This window comes from Passer montanus, unplaced genomic scaffold (assembly GCF_014805655.1).
Source record: "Passer montanus isolate IOZ18808 unplaced genomic scaffold, ASM1480565v1 scaffold131, whole genome shotgun sequence".
NCBI lineage: Eukaryota > Metazoa > Chordata > Aves > Passeriformes > Passeridae > Passer > Passer montanus.
In genome coordinates this window covers 728,464-750,557 of record NW_024359944.1, presented here as the reverse complement: position 1 = coordinate 750,557, position 22,094 = coordinate 728,464, and the positions used below count along the sequence as shown (strand labels likewise).

The window sequence follows — 22,094 nt, the reverse complement described above, 5'->3', positions numbered from 1 at the left end:
GGGATCCCGGGGGGGCTGCTGCTGTGCCGGGGGTCCCGGGGCTGCTGCTGAGCGCTCGATGGGCCCGGCCAGAGGCGGCTCCGGCTGCACCGGGAGCACAAGAACCACTTGGGGGTGCCAGCCCTGCGGTTTCCAACGGCTTAAAAGCTTTCTTGGAGCGGCTCCAGAGATTGCTCTGGGAACGAGTCCAGGCAAGGAGAGAGAGCACGTCCTGTGCTGCCCTAACTTTGAAGGACTCTTGCGTGTCCTTCAATAGAGATGCTGTTTTCTGGCCTGTGGTAGCAGACTCCACTGCCATGTGTTTGTTTCACTGGCTTATGTTTGCACCAGCTTGGGAGGAGAGGCTGGAAGATCCCTTTGGCCACCAAAGGAAAGCACTGGCTCTTGGGAAGTGCAGGGAGTGGTGGGTCCAGGCACTGACCTGTCCAAGCCCGAGGGGTCACTCCCTTGAGCTGCTGCTGTCACAGCCCCTCCAGTGCCGGCCTCTCCTCTGTATTCACATTCCTGTGCTGTTGCTGCAGGAATTGACTTTGGTTACTCACCCTCCTGCTCTAGAGCCTTGTCAAAATAGAGCAATGCTCATACAGCTGGGGCAATGCCCCATTTTCCAGGTCCCTTCCTGCCATTACTTCCCACCTCCTAAAGAGCCCCTGAGATTGTAGTGGGAGGAGAGCCTGGAGCTGGGAAGTGCTTGCCCACCTGAAGCAGGCCAGGCCTGTTGGGATGTAATAAGTTTTGCCACATGCATTTGGGTATTTTCCCTTAGCTGTGTGTCCCTGGCATCCCAATCCTTCACTCCCCTCTCTGCCATGCAGACGTGGGAGCAGATATGTCACAGGCTCAGCTGTGATCCCTGGGAGAGGGCTGTGCTCCATGCTCACGTGGATGGAGCATGCTGACCTCCAGACTCCGCTCCATGCTTGCAATTTTACATACTTAAAAAGAAGCAGGAAGCTGCTCAGGAAAGTATTTAAAAAACAAAAGAGAAATCCAAACATTCCTACAATACTTTATGCCAAAATGCTTTTGTTACAGATTTAATTATTTTTAAGTTAACTTTGGTGTTTTGGGGGTGCTTTTTTACACTGCATTTTGCATTTTACCAGCTTGTCAGTAGCAGCTCCCTGTGATCTCTGGTTTTGCTGCTGTAACATGAAGGCAGCGCCTGACCATAACAGCACTGATGAAACAATATGAAAAAAAGCAAAGTATGACCAAAACTAACAATTCCAAACCTGGCATTCCTGCTGTGGGAGGAGGGCTGTAAGCAGGATACTATTGGAGAGTCGTAAAGCAAAATACACGCTGAAATTTTCTTTTGAAATGGAAATTTGGAGCTGGTGCCAGCTCTGCTGCGGGCTCTGGCTCTGTGCAAGTGTTACACAAGCCAGACCTTGGGAAGCTGGAGAGGCTCTTTGGGATGGTGGGATTGCATCATGGTGGAGCTGCTTCCCACTGCCACACGGGGGGAGGGCACTCACCTGTTCACAGGGGGCTTGAGATGAGTAGTGGCACAGGAGGTGTGCCAGCCTGCTGGGGGATTTGTGGGAAGAGCACAAATAAAATCTGGCAGATTTTGACTATGAGTGAGGAGAAGAAGGGATTTGACTAGCTGACAGAAACTGGACCTTGAATCTTTTCTATTTTCCTTAATCCATCAAGAGGGCACAGACTTAAAAACACCATTAACCCAAATAAATTCTGGCAGCAGCATTAGAGGGAGAAAGGAAAGATCACTGCAGAAAGGCAAGTCAAGGCATGACAGCCCTCTCTAGCTGGTGAGAGAGGGTTTATTTGGGGTTTTTCCTGTAAATGTAGTCAGTGCCTTCCAAGGTGAGCCTGCAAGAGCCAGCAGTGATGGGATCTGCCATGAATATGAATGTGTCTGGAGTGTGGATGGTGTTTATGGCCCTTCCCAGGGAAGGAGGCTGGGGTGGCCCACATCCCCCTGTCCCTCCTGCCCTCGCTTCCCTCCCTGGGGACTGACAGAAGGGTTTTGCCCTCCTTGAGCAGCTTCAAAACCTGGTGGAAGACTCAGTCTCTGACGATCACGTTTCACCCGTGCAGGAGGAGGAAAGCTGCCTCAAGAAAAGACACACAGTAAATTCAGATGGGTTGTGGGGCTGGGGCTTGTCTCCACCTCTTCTTCAGCCTGGAAGAAAGTCAGGGCGGGTCAGGGTTGAAGCACACTTGATTCCTGCCCTGGGCTTTGCAAGTTCATTCACCACATTCCTGGAATGAGAATGAATAACATAAATTCAGCATCTTTCTGCAGACAGCTTCCTCCCTTCCCTCCTGCAAGGGGACTCTCCACCTGGATCCAGTGCTCCGTGGGATGCTGGCAGTGTCACGGGGAGCAGATTTACAGGTTCTGGCCAGAGGGTTTCAGCCAAGTTGTGCTCGTTCAGAGATTTTCCATCTGAGCAGGAGCGAGTTTGTTCCCCCTGCCTGTGCTCTGGCAGCCCCTAGGCAGGACAGGAGGGAGGTGAACGTGTGGAGCCTGTGGGTGAGGAGCCAAGCTGGGTTTCCCTGCATCCCAGGAAGATGCCCATAGTGTCTGGTGGGACCCAAGGCCAAATCTATCCTAGTGGGTGGGTGATGCTGATGGGGAAGGAGAACGTGGTGCTGTGGGGACATTGCAGCGCTTGTGAGGTGCTGGATTGTGTGTCCAGTCCTTCCCTAGCCCAGGGGCTCACTGAGACTGTCCTGGAGGTGGTGTGCATGTGGGGCACAGATACATGAATGCTGGGCAGCCACTGGGCAGCATTCTGCTGCTGCTGTGCCAGCCCTCAGAGCCACATTGCGCCATGGCCAGCCCGACCTCTGGTCACAGCATGGCCGGGGGGGCCGTGGCACTGGGAGGGCTTAATGGCCAATTGCCCTGAGCTGAACTTTGCCACTGCAGCCCGGCTCTGAGTACAGCCCGTTCCTTGGGACACCCTTTCTTTCCCTGGAAAACCCGGGGGAGAGCTGCCAGTGCCAGCTCTGCAGTGGCATCCCCTGGCTGCTCTCTGCAGTCCCACCATGGCTCTGGCTCTCCAGCTGCTCTCCTGCCTTTGGTGGGTTGGTCCCACTGTGATCCCACTGCACGGAGGGATCACGCCTGCCCCGGGGGGTTCACACCGAGCTCTGCATCCTTGTTCCCTGCCTGCAGCCTGCTGGGATCCCCCTGGCCCGGGGCAGCCTGGGGAGCGGGGACAATGGGGACATCCATTCCAGATGGCAAGGACAAAACCTGTAAACCTGTTTATCGCAGGCGTGACAGCGCTATCGGCCCTGCCTGATACCGGCCGGGCTCGGATGCCTTTTAAAGGAGAGAGGACAAGTGGATGGCTGGAGCTGCGGGGGCCGGGGCCGGGCGCTGAGTGCCGAGCCCTGGTCAGTGGTATGTGCTGCCTGACGAGCCCCAGCCCCTGCCAGCCCCTGCCAGCCCCTGCCAGCCCGTCCTCTGCTCCTCCATCTCCCGTCTCGTGCTAATCCTTCCTGAGCCGCCGTGCTCCCTCCCCGAGCTGTGCACTGACCCTGTGGCTGCCCTTCGGCAGCAAGGCCGGGTTCCTGGCGTGTGTGGGGCTGTCCCCTGTCCGTGTGGCTGCCACCCCACCCCAGGCAGCCCCGGCCTTCTCGTTTTGGGGGACAGATTTCCCCCATTCCAGGCAGGGTGCTGCCCCAGCTCGCTGTGTGGGACAGATGGATCCATGCTGGCAGGAGGGCTGCGGAGAATAAATGAAATAAGAAAAAAAGTGGTTTGCCAGGTTTTGTGAAAAGGCTCTTTCTGTTGCATCCCATCACAGGGAACTGCTCCCAGCCCATGAAGGGAAGCCCAACCACTTTTCCCATGAAACTCCTGCCTACCGCAAGGATCTGAGGTAAAACTGGTGATAGTGGGGTGGCCCTGGGCAGTGGCTGTTACTTGCCATGGGCAGCAGCCATCCTTAACCACCAGTCCCTGGCTGTGGGCTGTGTCTGGGACACAGGAGTTTCAGGGGTGGAGAAAAGAGGAGAATGTCACCCTGGGGTGACCTTGTCATGAGGGACAGAGGGCCCTGGGCATGTGGCTGCACACGCTGCCAAGGGGCTGCAGGCCACACAGGGATCACTGATCTTTGGGCACACCAAGCCAGCAGCAGGGGCTTTTCCCATAACCTCTTATTCTATTCCCCTCCAGCTTCTTCTTGTCCTGTAACAAATCCAAGGGCTCCTAGGTGCCAGAAGACATCAGAGCATAGGAAGGCTTTCCAGCCCCAGCTCTCCTTAGGAACAGCTCTGTCTGGTCCATGAATTTTTGTGGTATTTGTATCTGAATGAAGAAAAAAGAGCTGAGGGGAGTCGGCATGGGGAGGGGGAGAGAGGTGAGCCAAAGGAGAGGCAGCCTGGAGGGAGTTATTCCTTATTTATTCCTCACTTTCCCTTAATCTCTGTGCAAAGCTCTCTGGTTGCCCTGCCCTGGGCAGAGATCCCAGCCTCGCACCTTCTGAGGGCTCCCAGTGGAGGCGATCCCTGCTCGAGGGCCAGCCCTGCACACTCGGCAAAGCATCCCCCGTGCCCCGCCGGGCCCTGGGGCTGCTGCTGCTGCCGGGGAAGGGCTACAGGCACCAGCTTTAGGATGTGCTTGCTCCGGTCCCAGCCCCAGCCGAAGAGGGGATGCTGCAGGGATGCGGCTCCTGCTCCGCTCCCCGCAGCACCCGGGGGAAGCGGCTGGGTGAAACCCCTGGTATGGTGAGGAAAGGCCCCTCAGAGCCCCGGGGAGGGACTGCGGGCACGGCCAGAGCAGGGCAGTGCCCCAGGGCCAGGTGCCGGCCGGAGCAGGCTGCCCTCCTCCGAGGGCCGAGGAAATGGGTCACCTCCCGCCACTGCCAGCGCTGGGGACAGGCCCCCTCGGCTGGGACACCCCCGGGCACTGCTGCAGGGGGCACGGCCCGTGCCAGGGACCTCCCGTGGCCGCTGAAAGGCGGCTTTGTCACCCGCTGCCGGGGAAACGCCAGCTCAGCCCTCGGGCAGGGATGGGGCCCTCCAGTTTCTGACGGAAAATTCATCCTTTGGTGAAAATTTTTAATGTGATGCCTGGCGAGAGGCACGGCGGGGCCTGGGGTGTCCCTCACGTGCCACCACCCCCCTGGCAGCATCCTGTGTCCCCTCGGCAGCAGGCGGTCCCCACAGAGCCCGGCCAGCCCTGCTCGCTGTGCCGGTGCAGCTCGGGTCGCCAGGACATCCCTGCCCTCCAGGAGCACGCCGAGCCTAAATCGGGGAAGATTAAGACACGACCAGCTAAAGCCACTTTGCTCCTGAACCAGCATATCCGCTTGGGATTTAGCGCATTTGCAGGCAGGGATTCACACCTTTAGGTGATTTGTCTTAATTCCCCCCGGCCGCTGTGTGTGAAAAGCCCTTGGCCGGCTGGTTCTGCAGCGTGGCAGAGCCCAGGCTTTCTTCTGTGGCCTCCCCAAACAGGTCACAGGCTGAGTGCAGCCTTCCTCCTCCTCCTCTTGCACCCTCAGCCCCCAGGGCTGGAACACCAGCTGAGGCCGCCTCAGAATGTGGAGGGTTTAGACAGGAGACTCTTTTCAGGCTGTGCCCTCAGTGTGAGAGGCTGCTGGAGGCACGGGGATGCTGTGCTGGCACCTGCCTGCTGCCCTGGGGGCTTTAGGGCTGCAGACACACCGGGTGCCACAGAGGGACCCACGGGAGTGCTCTGGGACCGTTCTGGAGCAGGCAGCTGGTCTTCTGGAAACAAAAGCTCCACAAATCCCCAGCTCCTGCCCGGTGGCTGCCGGCCTGGGCTGGGACACGCTGGCTCCGCGGTGGCACGGGCAGGGCCGAGCCCCTCCCGGGGGCCGGGGCGCCCCGAGGCAGCGCTGCCACCTGCCCCGAGCAGGGACCCCGCCGGCCACAAAGCCACACATTGTTGTGGCAGCAGCTGGCCGGGGAGTGACAGGGATGCCTGGGCCCTCCGAGCCAGCGGGGTGCACGGGCTGTGGAGGAACCCGCGCGGGCATCCCCGGGCCCGTACCCGCCGGCAGGGTCACTCTGTCCCGGCCGGCTCCCGGGCTCCCTTCCCGAGGCTGTCGGTGCGCCGGGGGCCCGGCAGCTGCCGGCACAGAGAGGAATCTGTGACAATGGCGGCGCAGCGGAGCCGGGCTCGGGGCTGATGAATAATGCAGGGCAGCGCTGGCGGCGCGGCAGATGTCGTGTTTACCAACACGGAGCTGCCCGGCCACGGGCCCTGCGCCCCCGTCACCACCCCTGTCACCCCCTGCCCTGCGCCCAGCACAGCCCCGCCGCGGGCACCCTCCGGGCACAGAGGGGCTGCCCCGCCTCGCCACGGCATCCCGGCTCCTGGGCTGTCCTCGCCGCGGCTTCACGGCTCCCTGAGCATCCCTTCGCAGCCGGAGGGGTTCTGGAGATGGGAGTTTCCATGGCAACGGAGCGGAATGGCGGCGGGAGCCGGGGGATGCGGGCGCTGGAGCCGGGCAGAGCGGGGCTGGGGCGGGGACGAGCTGCGCGCTCCCGCGGGCAATGGGAGATGCCCGAGCCCCTCTGCGGGGGCTGGCCGGGACCGCCACCCCCCGCTCCTGCCCCAGGGGCGGCCGCTGGCCGGATCCAGCCGGGGAGGCTCCCGGCCGGTGCCTTTGGGGCCGGTAAAAACCCACAAGTCGCGTCGCTCAACTACAACCTGTTTATTATGGAGGTTTTTTTTCCCAGGCAAGAGAAGGCGGGAGCACTCGTGTCCCGACTTCGGTCTTTGGGAACGGGAGAGAGGGCAGGGGGTGCTCCCTCCGCCGCCGGGACCGGGCACCTGCTGCGCTGGGCTGGAGCCGGGCGGTACCGAGCCGTGCCGAGCCGTGCCGAGCCCGGCGCCGCTCGGCGGGCAGCCCCGCCCCGGCTCCCCCCGGGCGGCGGTGGGCGGGGGCGGGCGGAGCGGGGCGCACGGCGCGGCACATCACAGCACGGCTCGGCACAGCACGGCTCGGCTCGGCTCCGCTCTCCCGCCATGGCATCCAAGTGCCCTAAGTGCGACAAGACCGTGTACTTCGGTGAGCGCATCCCCGGGGCCGCGCCCCCATCCCCGGGCCCTCAAACCGGCCCCCCAGCCCTGAGCCGGCGCTCATCCCTGCCTTCCCCTTCCCTGAGCCCCGGTGCCTCCCCTTGTGCCCCTCTGGGATGTATCCCCGCGGGGCTCACCGGCGGCAGCTCCTTCTCCTCCGCTCCGCATCCCCGGCTGGGCTGAGGGCCGGGGCAGGCGGCACGGAGCGTGGGGGTGATCCCGGGATTGCTGGGCTGAGGGGGGGAGGCAGGCGGTGAGGAGCCCTGGCTGGGAGTGTGCCCGCACCTGGGGCGCTGAGAGCGGGGCGGCTCCTGTCCCAGGCACTGCTGGCTTGGGTCAGGGGGACCCAGCGCACCCGACACGGCCCGTGCTGGGATGGGGCTCCCGCGATTCGGAGGATCTCTTGGGGCGGGGAAGTTGGCAGCGGCAGGTGCAAACAAAACCTTCTCGCAGCCGGTTTCTTTGATTCCCTGCAAACCTGGCCCCAGGTGTGCCATTCACCCCTCCCTGTCTCGCCGCGCCGCCAGCCCCCAGCGGGCTGTTCCCAGCTGGGCGAGCTAACGAAGGGTTGGGGGTTTCTACGGGACTTTTTCAAAGGCAGCTCCTGGGCTCGGAGGTCCATCCCAGCACGCCTCGGCTGGGTTAGGGCAGCAGCGAGTGCCTGCAGGTCTCCGAGGGCCCTTTTGGGGTTGTGGCCGGTCAGGATCTCCGGGAAGCAGGGCTGGCGTGCCTGCTGTCAGGCAGCGCGGGCTGAGCGCCGCCGCCCGGCTCGCAGGGAGGCGGGAGCAGCGGCTGATCCTCGGCCTTGGTGCCCCCGGCACGCTCCCCGAGGAGCTGCCCCGGCCCGGAGCCTCCCCGGCACTGACCCGACCCCCGGGTGAGCACCCCTGGGCCTGCAGCGTGAGCTCAGGATGGATCCGGAGCTCCAGCCCGAGCTGCCGCCGGGAACCTGCCGGCCACGGGGTCCGGCTGGCCTGGCGCTGCCTCCCTACAGCCCTCCCTGCCCGTCTCCCGCCGCTGCTCCGGGGTCCAGCCCCTGTTGCCTCAGTGTGTTTGTTTGGTGGAGAAATACCAAAGGGTCCTGATGATGTTTGAGCATTGGAGACATTGGTGCTTTCATTCTTTTCCGGCCATCTCCAAGTAAACACAGGGAAATAGGAATTTGCTGTCTTCCTCCTTTAAATAAACCTATTTGTGTGTGGGTGGGAAGGACTTGGCCCCTCGGATGTCTTTCTTTGAATGAATCTTTTCCTTTTTAAGCAAAAATAGTGCCTCCCCAGCCAGCTGGGCACTGACCCGGGGGCAGAGTTGCTCCTCTCGCTTCAGGGATGAGCCTGCCCCGCGTGGGGGGGTCGGGGCTGGGCTCAGGGACCCGGGGAGGAGCAGGCCAGGCGGGCTGTGCCGGGAGGAGAAGCGCCAGCCCCCAGCCGAGTCCGTGCTCTTCTTCTCTCCCCATGTCCTAGGGCACTTGTGGGTCTCCTGAGGATGTGGTGGAGGGGTAACAGGGCTGCACTCCCGGCCCCAGCTGCTCTCTCCCGGGAGGGTTTCTGTCCCCGTCCCTGCCCTGGAGGCAGGTGCCTGGCAGCGGGGCAGTGCCAGCCCCCATCCCACACCTTCCCGCAGGGAATGCTGCCCCTGAGGGAGCCGTGGGGAGAGGGGGTAGTGGTGAGCTGAAACGGGAGCAGAAAACTTCTCTGTGCTTAGAGCTGAGATAGGCTGGAGCACGTCCCTGTTGATGCCTTCAGCTTTCCCTTGAGGAACCGCCCAGGCTCTGGAAGGATAAACCCGAGTCCGTTTACTCAATGCATGAAAGCTCCATGCAAATTCGGAGCCTCTTTCCGGGTGCGGGTCCCGGGCTCTCCGGCCGGGGGGCCGCGTGGTTCGGTGGGAGGCGATGGGAGCTCCGCGTCCGGCCTTCGGTGTCGCTCCTGAATTCCTGGGCCGGCCCGAAGCTTAGCGGGGAGGCGATGCATAAAGCCCCGCTTGTTCGGGAGCCTGGCTGCGCTGAATGAGCGCGGGCAGCCCGGGCTGCCCGAGAGCCTGGGATTGCAGCCGCGGGCCGTGAATGGGAAATGCCGCCGGCTCCCGTTCCCGGCAGTGCGGAGCGGCTCCCAGCGCCGCCGCTCCTGGGTACCCATGGAAAACTCATTTCCAGCATGCCTGTTGCTTCACGCTCCCTGGAAAAATCCAGTGGGCTCCTCCCTGCGCAGGCAGGAGGATGTGGGCGTTTCCTGAGCTACAGAATGAGCTTTTTTCCTTTAAAAAGCACAGGGAAATATAAAAATAGTTTTTTGGCTTTTTTCCCCCCTTTTTTTTGAAAGAAGGTTGAGGTCTGTGACATTGTTTCCAGGAACGGCTGGGGCTAACTTTCCTGCTCCGGGAGCTGGCTGGATGAAGGGAATGTTTGAGTGCGGGGCAGCTCCGTCCCGCCGGGCAGGTGGCACCGGGCTGCGCTCGGGCTTTGGGCTCTCGCTCCCGGCAGGAAGCTCCAGGGGAACCAGAGTGTCCCGCAGCCAAACAGCCACACATTCCCCCAGCTCCCTTTCGCATTGCTAAGCCTTAAATGAGTTTTGCAGGGTCACCGGGAGCCCTGGCCAAGCCTTTCCGCCTCCCATCCTTTCTTCCCAGAACAGCGGGGGATTGCGGCAGCAGGGGGTTTCCTGTTTTCCCATCCCGGGCACGAGGCAGGCGCAAGCCCCAGGGATGCAGCGAGCACACGTGCGGGGGGCTCCGGGGGCTTTTGGGGAGCTCGCTGCGCCTGCTGGGGGCTGGGAGGTTGCTGCTCTGTTCACCAAGGGGCATCACGAAAGTAGCAGGGAGTCACTCAGCAGCCCCCCCAGGCTTAAAGCTGCTCTCCAGCGTCGGTTTGCCGGTGGAATTCCAGAGGGGGACTGAGGACACGGACACATCCAGCTGGAAGCGAGGCAGACCCGAGCCCAGCGTGCTGCCGGGGGGCTGCAGCAGATGCCTGAGCCCGCGGGGGGACACGGGGTGCAGCCAGGTCCGGGTGCTCCCCCTGCACAGCACGGCACCGCCGGGGCCGCCCGGCGAAATTCAAGCTGCAGAAGCCACTCTGCAATTAATAAGTAACTGCTGTGCTTGGCTGCAGGCAGGGAGACGGTGGGGCAGGAGCGGCAGGAGGGCTGGATTCCCATTACAGCCGTCCCTAACAAAGGAAGCGGCTCTTCAGTGCAGCCGGGGCAGTGTCGGCACAGCCCTGGCCCTCCAGCACGGAGCGGGCTGGGCTCCTTGGGAACTGCCTCCTGCCAGGTCTGGGAGCGTGAGGGCACCGTGCAGAGTGGTAACTAAGGATGCTCCACTTCCCTGCTCCCCGCCCAGGGCCCTGCCGATGGGAGGGATGCCTCTGTGGGAAGCTGAAGAACAGGCTGATTAGCATTAGTTTTTCCCTCAGGAAAAAAGCATGGGCTACAGAAAATGGTCTGTGGGAGTGTGGAACAGGGCGGAGTGAGGGCTGGGTCCCCTTGCTCTTGTGTCCTGGGCTTTGCTGGGACGCCTGGCAGTGTAGTGCTGGCATTGCCAGCAGTGGGAGCGGTGCTGCTCCAGGGGCTGTGGGTGCAGGAGGCTGGGAGCTGGCAGGCAGCCCTCTGCAAACCCAGGGCTGCTCCTGGGTGACTCCGTTTGGTGTCTGGATTGTGGAGTCCTGCACCCCTGTCCCAGCCTCTAGGCAGGCAGAGATCCTCGTGTTCCCACCCTCCCTCCCTCCCTGGCAGGAGCACAGGGATGGGGAGAGGTGAGGTGATGGGACTGGAAAGGAAAGGCAGGGAAAGGCGGAGCAGGAACGCCCAAGCAAGAAGTAATGGAAAATCTGTCACCGCAGTGTTGCAATCAAACGCAGAGCCTGCAGCACGAGCCGTGGTGCCACTCCTGGCTGTGGTGGTGCCCACTGCTCCTGCCGTGGGCCCTGATGCTACCAGAGAGGTGATGGTGGGAGATGGGTCCTGGCATGAGGATGGGGAGCTGTCCCACCATCCTGCTGTGCACTTGCTGGTGGGGAGCCCCAGTGCTGCAGCCCCTGAGCATCCTCAGCCCTGGGCTGAGCCCTGCTTGGAGCTGTGGGGGGCCAGCATGGTGGGGAGGTGAGGAGGGGCAGGAGGGGCACTTTGACAAGCTTGGCTGCTGCAGCATGTCCCAGAATCCTGCTCTTGCTGAAATGGGCCAGGAAACTGTCTTATTCTCCCAGCACTGCCTGCCAGAGATGACATCTCAGTGTGCAGAAGGAAGGAACAGCGTGCTCTGAACCAGCAGCTACGCAGGGAGTGGTTTGGTGTGTGCCTGCCTGTGCCCGGCTCTCACTGGCCACTCTGCCCCTGGCTGTGTGGGGGGCGAGGGCAGGGCTGCAGGTGGGCCTCTGATTTTCCTGGTGGTGTCCCCTGGCAGTGTGCCTGCATCCCCTGCCCCCTCCAGGGTCTTGTCTGCCATGCTTCACAGGCAGGGCTGCTATGGAAAGCAGCTGATTCCTTGGGCTCAGGCCTGGCTGGGCCCAGTGCCTGGCTGGAAACACCGCTGATCCTCCCCAGCACGGACACAGCCAAGCTGCCCAACCTCAAACGCATCCCATTCAGATGCTGCTTGATGAAGCCCTGTGGAAAATGGTGAGGGACTTGCTGAAGGCTGCCCTGCAAACCAGAGCAGGAGATCCTGGCCAGGGAAGTGCCTGCAGTGGGTGAGGCTGTGGCAGAGGAGAGGCAGGGAGCAGCAGGGGCAACGGGAGCAGTGCTGTGCACCAAGGCTGTGGCTGGAAATGGAACAACCTTCTCTTGCACCCGAGAGGCTCAGACCCCAGGAGGACCTTGTCTCTCCCCATGGCTGGAGGTGGGAGCCCCCCTGGGACAGTCCCTGTTCCCCAGCTGTGCTCTGCGGCAGGGCCGTACTGAGCTGGCTTTGTTGCACTCTTGGAGGGAGCCCAGCAAGCTGGAGGGCTGCCTTCCCTTGCCTTGCTGCAGGGAAGCTAAATATACACGTTTGGCCACAAATCAGGGTGCGGTGCAAGCGTCAGCAGCGGCTGTGGGACGGGGGAGAGGAGCTGTGCCTGAGGAGGGCAGGGCTGGGGATGGGCCGGGGGGCACGGGAGGGCAGTGCAGGGCAGCGTGGCTGGGATATGGCTGGCATGGCAAGGGCAGCAATTCCTCAACCTTCCTTCCACCTTTTCCATCTCCTGGCTGCTTTGTGAGGAGCTGGGGAAGGGATGAGGCTGCTGGCTCACGGCTCTTGGCTTTGTTTCCAGCCGTTTACCAGGCTCCTTTCCTTGCACTTTTCCTTCTTCATTCCTTTGTGTCTGCAACTGCTCTGAAGTGAATCTCCAGTCAGTCTGACAGCATCCCTCTCTGCCAGGGCTGCCTGTCTCTGGATCCCTGTGGGGATTTGGCATCCTTACTGCCAGACTGGGCTTTGTCAGCCCTTCCCCGTGCCCTGCCAGGGCTATGGTAGGATGGATGGGGCACAGCCCAGTCCTTTGCAGAGACGCAGCTGCAGTTATGGTTCCTTTTGCTGAATAAGCCTCCGCCTGGGAGCAGCACTGACGTCAGGCTGTGGAAATACCTGTGCGAGGGCCTGGGGCTGGCTCGGTGCGGCCGGCGGCACAGAAACTGGGAGGAGGGATGCTCTCTTCCCATCCTGAGAAGGTGCAGCCACCTCTGGCCTGTGCCAGCTGCTTTGTCTGGGCAAGGCGGGTGATTAAGGGCTGAGCCGCGTTGTCTCTGGGGCGGGGCTGCTGTGGAGCCATTGGATCGGTCTGCCTCGACAGCCCCCTCGGCTGCTTGCCTGCTCCTGGCCTCTGGTGTCCCCCGGCAGTGTGGGCTGCATCCCCTGCACAGACAAATCCACCCCACGGCCGCGTCCTGCAGCCAGACGTGTCCCGGCTGTGCCTCACCTCTCCTCGGGGGTGTTTCCTCTGGGGAGAGGTTTCTCATCCATGGGCACCCCGTGCCCACCCACACAGGGCTGGCAAACTCCTGAGCCACACACGTGTGGCAGAGGCCAAATTCCTGGCTGCAGGGCTGAGTGTGTAAGGGGGGACCCGGGGGCCGGAGCAGGATGTGCTGGGAGAGCACGGGACAGCCTTTGGTGGCCGCGGCCGGCTGCAGTGACACGTCTGCACTGTGCCACCCCCCGCTCCCTGCTCGGAGCCGGACACGGCCGGCACTGCCAGCCCCGGGCTGCTCCCGGGGCGAGGAGCGGGGCTCCCCGGCAGCCGGAGGATGTGGCCACAGCCTTTTCCTCTGGAGCTGATGCAACAGCGGAGCAGCTGTGGCCGAGTGACAGGAAATCTGGGCGCTGGTCCCTTCCCTCCGCAGTGATTTATGGGATGGTGTGGCCGCAGGCTGCTGCCCTGGAAATGGGCTGGGGTGGCTCCAAGCTGCTTCCTCTGCTCGGTGCAAACAATGCCTTCTGGAAAGGCTGTGCCGGTCCCGGATGCATCCCCCGGGAATCCTTGTTTGCAGCCAGAGGATGCCCGACCGGGCTCGGCGGCATTTCCCTCTGGAGGCGAGGGCAGCCCCCGTGGTCCCGGGCTGTCCCTCCCTCCTGCCCATCCCTCACGGGCTGTGCGTGCCGCTGGGATCCCTCTCGCTCTGTGCCTCAGGGATGCATCGGCAGCGGGGTGCACCTGGCCGGGAGGAGCCAGCATTTCCATCTGCTGAAATATTACTGGGGGGGATCACTGGGGGAGCGTTGTGAATCGCGGGAGCAGGAAGGAGCTGCTGGGGGCTGTGGCCAGCTATAATTGCCGTGGCCTCTGGAAAACATCCGCCGGGAGCTTCCTCCTGGCTTTGTGGCCTGGCGGCGCTGGGTCGGGGCCGCGGGGAGCGCGGCTGGCGCTGGCTCCGTGCGCATCCCCTGGGACAAAGCCCAGCGGTGCTTTGGCCCCGAGCCCCTGGCTCGGCTTGCAGCCCATCACGCTCGGCTTCCCTCCCTGGTCACCCCGGGGAGGAACCTTCCTGCCGGGAGGGCTGGGGGGATGCGGGGCCCTGCACTGGCCCCAGGGCAGTGGGGTGCTGGGATCTCTGTGTTCCCCCAGTTTTGGGGAATCCCTGCAGTCTGGGGGCTGTTCACCCTGCAGCTGGCTCTCTGCTCCCAGAGGCAGATGAGGGCTGCAGAGGAAAAGGAGGGCAGCTCTGGGCCTGGCTCCTTCCTGTGTGCTGCATTCTGTGAGGGGCTGGGGAGACACGCTCCCTCCTGAGCCCCTGGGCTTGGAGCCAGCAGGGATTAGCCCTGGCAAATTTGGGCAGGCAGGCCAGATCCCAGGCTCTGGTGGGGCATCCCTTTGCCCTGCTGTCTGCTCCTGCCTGGGTTTGGTTCAACAACCTGTGTGTCATCAACAGGAGCTGGATTTGGAGTTTCTTCCAACTGATGTGAGTCCCCAAAGTCCATCTCTCGTGTGCTTGCTTGGGGGTGCTCTGGGGAGTCCCCTGTGCACCCTGGTGCAATGGCTCTGGCTCTGCCCTATCACACTGCCCCTCCCTCCCGCCCGGCTTTGCACTGGGGTGGAATTTTTGGGTGATGATGGCATTGTTTCGGCTTATCGTGGCCTTGTGACGTGCCCGGATGCAGCTGTTTGCCTTGGGAGGAGGGTGGCCCTAGAAGCCAGGACCTGCCCTTTGGGGAGCTCTTGACCCCCATCTCAAATGGATGCAAACAGGTGACATTTGCAGAGGTCCTCGGGGGGAAACCCGACATCGCGGAGGAGGTCTTCTCATGGAGTGCAGCCAGCTCTGGTTGCACTTTTATTTGCTTGTTAAATATTTTATTTGGCTCTCCTGATTTAGTTTTACGGTGGCTTTAACGGGCTCTCACTGTTTCCCAGCTGTCTCTGCACATGTGCAGGGCAGAGGGAGGGCCAGCAGGAATCTGTGGGGGGCACAGGGCAGCCCGGAGCTGCGAGGGAGAAGGGATGGTGCAAGGCTGGGGATGCAAGAGGAGCACTGGCAGCCTGTACTGCCTCCCAGGGTGCTCCTGGAGACCTACAGCTCAGGGCCAGATGGAAGGATTGTATTTGTATTCATACAACCAGTCTCAAAGCATTTGCCTTGCCTGAATTTGCCCACTGGTGCTTTGTCACTGTTTTCAGTGCTGGCAGCGAGTTGCTCTGCAGGTTTGTGGCCGTGCAAGGACTGTGGCTGTGCACCCATCCACACGTCCTGCCTGTTCCTGGGCTGGGGGCAAGGGGGACAGCTGTTTTCCAGGCCACATGTCCTTCCTGAGTGACAGTGGAGGCCGTCTGCCGTCCCTTGCTCCTGGGAGCATCCCTGGAGCTGCAGCTGAGGCTCCCGGGGAGAGGCTGGCTGTGCGTGGGGGAGTGTGACTGCAGGGGCGGGGTGGGCATGGAAACGCCAAATATTTGAATGGGAGTGAAGTCATTCCGGGTAACGCGGAGGGTAAAAATAGACACGGGGAGTAGGAAAGAAAATGCTACCGTTGCTGGACTGGCGCGTGGGAAAGCGCGGCTGTGGCACGGCAGCTGGTGGTGTCCTGCTTCCAGCTGGGACAGGGTTAATATTCTCCTTAATAGCTGCTGCGGTGCTGTGAGGGGTCAGAGAGCAGGGGGCTTTGTGCCCATGTCCCACAGGGCTGCAGGGGCCCTGGGGGCTGCAGCACAGTGCTTCTCCTTCTTGCAGCGTGGCACAGTGTGAGCAGCCCCTGCTGAGTGATTGCAGCCCCTCTCGGGGGCAGCCCTGTGGTTCCCAGGGCCTGGCTTCCCCCGCGGCTTCAGCGGGTGCTGGGCAGTGGCTCACCCCTCTCTCGTGTCCCCTGCAGCCGAGAAGGTGTCTTCCCTGGGCAAGGACTGGCACAAGTTCTGCCTGAAGTGTGAGCGCTGCAACAAGACCCTGACCCCGGGTGGGCACGCCGAGGTAAGAGCTGCCAGGGCGGGCAGGGTGGGAGCCGTGCTGGCACTCAGCGGGGCGGGTGGGATGAAAACCCCAAAGCCAGGGCTGGGGCAGATACCTGATGCCATGTGGAGGCGCTGTCCCTGCAGCGTGCAAGCCCAGGAGAGCGCACTGTGGCTTTAAACGCTGCTGCTGCAGCTCAGGGTGCTCTTGTGCACAGCCCTGGGCGAGCCACAGAGTGGTGCTGGCACCACGTGCGGTGTCCCTGCTCTGTCACGCTGGGCTCCCAGGCAGCTCCGGTGGGGCTTGGCATGCCCCAGTAAGCACTTGAAGCTCCATGCGCTGGGCAGACTTGTTTGGGCATTGCACAGCTCTGGAGAGGTGCGTGTGCTGAGAGCCTGCACTGACCTGCGGTTAAAAACACCAAGAACGGGGAATGTCTGTGTTGCCACGGCAACGAGAGCTCGGCACTGGTGCTCTCTGTGCCCCGGAGCTTGTGCTGGGGAGGATGCCACTGCCACTGCCCTGCGCCTGGGTGTGTGAAGGTGCCATGCTGCTGGTTGCAGTGCTCATGCTTGGGAGCCGCTGTATTTCTGCTGGGCAGTGTCCCTGCGTGACACCCGGCGCCCTGGCTTTGCACAGCACCTGTCATTCCACAGTGTCACCAGCTCCTTAGCTTGGCTCTAGCAGGCAGCACAGCTGGGGAGCAGCAGGGACAGCCGTGCTGGTGGCCCCCAGCCCGTGGGGAAGCGGGGCCTGTCCTGCCAGCGAGGTGGATCTGTGCTCCAGGCCGGGTTAAGCCCAGAAGATTTGCTGCCTCTCCATATAAGGTTGGGTTCTCTTCCCATAGGGGATGGCAGCCAAGCCCCACTGACTCTGCCGACAGCAGATTTGGCCCTTCCCTGCTTTTTCTCCCTCCTTTTGAGGAGGCTAGGTTGGAAAGGTGTCGCGGGGAGACCAGTTAAATGTTTACCCTCCCCTCTGGCATGGCAACGCTGTGAGCACACTCATATTTATGCCTTGCAATATTTTGCAGCTGCCTTTGGCCAGCCCAGAGCTTTCTCCCTCCTCAGCCTTACCTCTGGCTGTCCTGGCCTCTGTCTTTGGGGCACCTCTGCTCAGCTGCCACCCTGCCCTGCCTGGGCAAGCAGTCCTTACCTTGCATCAGAGGGATGGAGGGCAGAGCACGGGGCAGGAGCAGGGCTGAGTGGGGCCAAGCAGGTAATGGGGTGGGATTCTGCCTGAGCATGGGCTCCCAGTGGGTTTTCTACCCAGGGCAGTGTGTGTGGCAGCCCTGCTGGCCCCCTGCTCCAGCCACAAACACTCTTTCTTTTCTCTTGGACTGGTTTCCAGCTGGCCCATGAGAAACAGGGAGTTCTGGGGCTTATCGCCTGCCTCCTGCCTTCCTGTGGTAATCACCCCAGACGATAGCGGGGTCGATAGCAGCTGGGCTGGGACCAGAGCCCTTGTGGGGCCTCTGATCTCGGGCCAAGGCGAGGGAAAGGCCAGGCTGAGCTCCCACGGTGCTCTGAGCACGGAGAGTGGCCTGGCTGTGCATGCTGAGGGGCGAGGCCATGCCTTGCTCCGGTGCCACAAGGCTGGGCCGGGGCGTGGAGGTGCCCACGGCTGAGCTGCCGTGGCCACTGCTGCTCCAGCCCCAGGGCACCACCTGTGCCCAGCAGCCTGAGTGCTTGATGCAGGCAAAACCCCGAGTGCTCAGGCTGGGTTAGGCTGGTGCTGCAGACCCAGAACTGGGTGATTTTAGGGTGCTGGCATGGCCATGGTGGTCTCTGAACACCAGAGGATGAAGGTGCTCCTGAGGGAAGCGTGGCACCGCTCAGCATCCTAACACTGCCCTCTCTCCCCAGCACGATGGGAAGCCCTTCTGCCACAAGCCCTGTTACGCCACGCTCTTTGGCCCCAAAGGTACGTCCGTGTCCCCTGGCCTGTGGTGCTGGGCTCGGGGCTGCAGGAGGGGCCAGGCCACCTCATCCCCACTGCTGGCCCCAGCAACATCCCAGAAGCCAGGCTAGCATGGGCTCAGCATTGAGCCAGCAAATGGCAGTCCCAGGCCTGCTGTCTGCTTGTGCAGAGGGAGAGAAAAGCTGCTGGAGGGAAGGAAGGAGGGAGGGAGGGAGGAAGGAATCTATTCTGACAGCTGCCTTTTTTTTAATATTTAAAAAAACAAATTCCCATTCAAACAGAAGGTGGAGTTAGTCTCCTATCCCAGATGTGGCTGGAGAAAGCCTGGGTCAGGAGAAAGCAAGCTGGGGCTGAAGTGCAGCAGTGGCCCCTGATTCAGCGGGGCTGGGGGAGGAGGGACAGGGGGCTGGGGGCACGATGGAGACCCCGAGGGCTCCCAGGCCACTGCAGCCTCTGTGTGCCCCTCTGCAGGGGTGAACATCGGCGGGGCCGGGTCCTACATCTACGACAAGCCGCAGATCGAGGGGCAGACTGCCCCGGGACCCATCGAGCACCCAGTGAAGGTGGAGGAGAGGAAGGTCAATGCTGCACCTCCCAAGGGACCCAGCAAAGGTGAGGGGCAGGGCAGGATGGGCAGCCTGGCCCTTTTCTGTGCTGGGCAGCCAGCGCAGAGCCACCGTGTTTGGTGACGGTGTGAGCTGCAGGGGTTGTGTGGGGTCCACCCATCCCGGTGTGTCCTGGCTGAGATGTCCCCCCACTTCCCAGGCACATGTCCTCTTCTCTTCCAGCCTCCAGTGTCACCACCTTCACCGGGGAGCCCAACATGTGCCCGCGCTGTGGCAAGAGGGTCTACTTTGGTAAGGTGGCAAGTGGGCAGTGCGTGCTTGCCTTGGGGTGGCATGGCCCCACGGGGTGGCATGGCCCTGCAGGATGGCATGGCCTCAGGGGTGGCATGGCCCCACGGGGTGGCATGGCCCTGCAGGATGGCATGGCGCCACAGGGTGGCATGGCCCCACAGGGTGGCATGGCCCCACGGGGTGGCATGGCCCCGCAGGATGGCATGGCCCCATGGAGCTGGGCTCTGTGCAGGAACCCTGGGGCATGCAGAGAGGCTGGGAGCAGGGTTTGGATCAGAGAGGGGGTTGTGGGTACAGAGGGATGTGCCTGAGGGGCCTTCAGGGGTGGGTCCTCGTGGATATACTCCTGGGTGCAGGGCTTTATCTCCATTGTACCCGGTGCTGTGCCACCTTCCATGTGGTAATAGCTGTCCTCAGCCATCCTCTGTCACCTGAGAGGCACCAGAGGGCTGGGAGGGATGTGGGAGGCTGGAGATCCTGAGGGCTCTCCTGGGATTTTGTGATATCCCCATGGGGAATGCTCCCCTTCAGCATGTTGCAGGGGGCTGGTGTGACCCTCCCTCCTTGTCCCACTCCAGCTGAGAAGGTGACTTCTCTGGGGAAGGACTGGCACCGTCCCTGCCTACGCTGTGAGCGCTGCAGCAAGACGCTGACCCCGGGGGGACACGCCGAGGTAAGGGGGTGCCACCCTCAGAACCTGGCCTGCACACCTGGGGATGCCAGCAGGGCACGGCTGAGATGTCCCAGGCCATCCTGATGGCACCCACTGCCTTTGCAGGAGGGCAGGGCTGGGAGGAGCAGCCCCTCAGCCTGGGGAGCTGCTGGGGTTGTTGGGGTGTGTGCAGGAGAAGAGCACGAGAGGTGTCCAGCCAGGCGACACACCCTGGGGACTGGATTTTCCCTGGCCCCAGCCCAGGTGACAGGTTTTTCTCTCTGCCCCACACAGCACGATGGCCAGCCGTACTGCCACAAGCCCTGCTACGGGATCCTCTTCGGCCCAAAGGGTGAGTGACAGCCTGGGGACACAAGGGGGGCACCCAGGCCGGGGCACGTGCCCTGCCTGGGCTGCCACTGTCCATGCTCGTGCCACCACCCAGAGGGGACATCTCCCTGGAGCATGCCACCTTCCTGCCCGTTGCCGGGGTCGGCTGCCAGTGGTCTCTGCCCCAGCACGGGAAAAGGTGGTTCTGGGCAGGCCACGCTCTTGACGAAGGAGTCTGGACTCTTGCTTTTGGTCTTCAGTTGAGTTTATTGTTCCTTATCTACAAAGTTTTTCTGTCTGTCCAGCCGAGGTCTGATCAGCAAGACAGCCAAGGGCACTCTCCCCCGCCCACGGGGTCTCTTTTATAGTGAAAACTACGTATTAGATATTTACCTTTAATTTCCAATACTTTTCGCCCTTGTTGGCAAGTGCACTTTCACTATGAACCAATCCACACATGCCAACAACATCCTGAACATGGATGCCAAGGAGAAGAAAGAAGGAGGACAGGGCACGCCCAAATCCCTCCATCTTAGAACCCCTGACCCCCATGTATAGAATTTCAAACCCCCCTGTACAACATACAAACCCCCCCTGTACAGTGGTCTAAAAATTTTTTTCCTTCACCCTGTGATTCCTACTACTGTGCCACTTAAACTTTTGTGGCCTGTAATTCTTCATATAAGGTTGGCAATTTGCTCCATGAATTAAGATCGAATTTCCAGGTGTCTTTGGCTTCCTGCCAGGGTCTCCGAGCCCCTGCCAGGGCTTTGAGACATCCAGGGCATCCAGAGAGATGCTCTGGGTTCCAACAGCCCGTGTCCTCACCCTCCTGTTTCTCACCCCGTGCAGGTGTCAACACCGGAGCTGTGGGAAGCTACATCTACGACAAAGACCCCGAGGCAAAGAACCAGCCCTAGGCAGCACCCGCCTGCCCACACGCTCTGTGCCCCTGCCCTACTAACCTGCTGCTCCCAGCCCAGCAGACCCTCACCCGGCTGGCCACAGAGCTGTGCCCTCTCTGCTGTCTCTACTCCTGGCAGGACAGTCCTGCCCCCGGGTTATTATCATGGTCTCTAATATAAGCTTCAGTGTTTTAAGGCTAAGGTAGAAGGTATCTCTGGTGGTTCCCAATGCGCTCTGCCCTCCCCAGCCCTCCCACCAGCCCCCCGAGTGTGGGAGGCAGCAGGGCAGGTGGGGATGCCCCCGTGGGCAGGGGATGGCGGGTGGCACCCAAAGGGCTGGGGATGGGAGAAGGTGCTGGCAGGAGTCCCACCACGGGAGGGTGCTCCAGGCTGTCCCTCAGTGCTTGGGGTTGGGGTGAGGGTGCCCAGCCCTCTTCCTCACCAGCTGCTGGAGATGTGTGACATCTGGCAGCACTGCCCTTCTGCTGGCCCTTGCCCGGCTCCATGCCTGGCTGTCTCTGTCCCTCGGTCCCGCAGCTGACCCTGTCCATTGTTGGGTCCGGCAGCTCCCTCCATCCCTGTCTTTGAATCCCTGTAGGTGCACCCAGGCAGGTGCCCCAGCCTGCTCTGCGGGCTGGTTTAGGTTGGTGCCCCCCACCCTGATCCCCTGGAGGCACAGCCTGTGCCAGGGGCACCTGGCAGCTGCAGCCCTGGTGGAGGGGGCTCTCCTCTCCCCACCTTTGGAGGACAGAGCGCATTGGGCTGGTGGCCTGGGCAGCAGACCCCGCTGCTTCCCAGAGCCGGAGGTTTCTCATTGTTGTTGTTTATTTATAAGCAGTTGTAAATGTGCTCCTTGCTTTGGAGAATGACACGTACCCCCCTCTCACCCGTCCCCCGTGCACGCCCAGCCCTGCCGTGCCCAGGAGAGCAGGGAGGGGCTGGGGCAGGACCCCCGGGCAGTGAGCCCTGGGTGCCAGCACCCGCTCTCTTCAGGCTCCCTGTGCAGGGCCGACTTTTGTTATTTGCTGACAATAAAGGTTTTGAGAGATGTGCTGTGCAGCTCAGCTCCGGGTGGATGGGGGACGCTGTGCACAGCACAGAGCATCCCTCGGGCCCCGTGACAAGGTGGGACCCTGTGGCCCCATCCAGCTGGCTCCTCCTGGGCCGGCCTGAGCAGCTCCAGTGGGGCCCGAGCTCCTCTCGAGGAGCTGTTCCTGCGCTGCAGGCACGACAGCCTTGTAGGAAGCTGTGCTGCCCTGAAGGCGGGATGGGATGGGGTGGGATGGGATGGGTCCTTCCCGGCTTTGGGGAGTGGGAAACCAGTGGAGGGAAGTAAAAGCTCAGGTGCCATTGTTCCCCCCCGCCCGGGCTTGCTGGGCAGGCACAGTGCCTGAGCGGGGCTGCCCTTGGGAAAGCTCAGCCTGGCAGCAGCAGGGCAGGAATGCAGTGTGGGGGCACTGCCCTGTCCCAGCCAGATGGCAGCCCTGCTGCCAGGCCAGGTTTAGACATCCAGCCGTTCCCCCTCGGAGCCGGGCGTCTGGA

At 62.1% G+C, this 22,094-nt stretch overlaps 1 protein-coding gene across 2 annotated transcripts; it reads left to right on the top strand.

The window, feature by feature from the left end:
* The first annotated feature begins 6,860 nt into the window (after window positions 1-6,860).
* On the top strand, window positions 6,861-21,611 carry CRIP2 (cysteine rich protein 2). 2 transcript variants are annotated; one of them, XM_039699264.1, is made up of 8 exons: window positions 6,861-7,031; window positions 15,815-15,909; window positions 17,754-17,811; window positions 18,280-18,420; window positions 18,597-18,665; window positions 19,244-19,338; window positions 19,612-19,669; window positions 20,500-21,611. In XM_039699264.1, exons 1-8 carry the CDS (start codon window positions 6,989-6,991, stop codon window positions 20,565-20,567), a joined length of 627 nt encoding a protein of 208 aa, XP_039555198.1. In that variant the 5' UTR covers window positions 6,861-6,988; the 3' UTR covers window positions 20,568-21,611. The 2 variants fall into 2 exon arrangements, with proteins under 2 accessions (XP_039555198.1, XP_039555200.1); XM_039699266.1 differs by lacking the exon at window positions 6,861-7,031 and adding an exon at window positions 8,830-8,884.
* The last annotated feature ends 483 nt before the right edge of the window (window positions 21,612-22,094 follow it).

What these genes read in the sequence shown, in the direction of transcription:
- CRIP2 (XM_039699264.1), top strand. Translation starts at nt 6,989, where the DNA reads ATGGCATCCAAGTGCCCTAAGTGCGACAAGACCGTGTACTTCG. An exon ending in CGACAAGACCGTGTACTTCG is followed by an intron (nt 7,032 to 15,814) that starts GTGAGCGCATCC and finishes TGTCCCCTGCAG; the next exon opens with CCGAGAAGGTGTCTTCCCTG. An exon ending in CCCCGGGGGGACACGCCGAG is followed by an intron (nt 19,339 to 19,611) that starts GTAAGGGGGTGC and finishes TGCCCCACACAG; the next exon opens with CACGATGGCCAGCCGTACTG.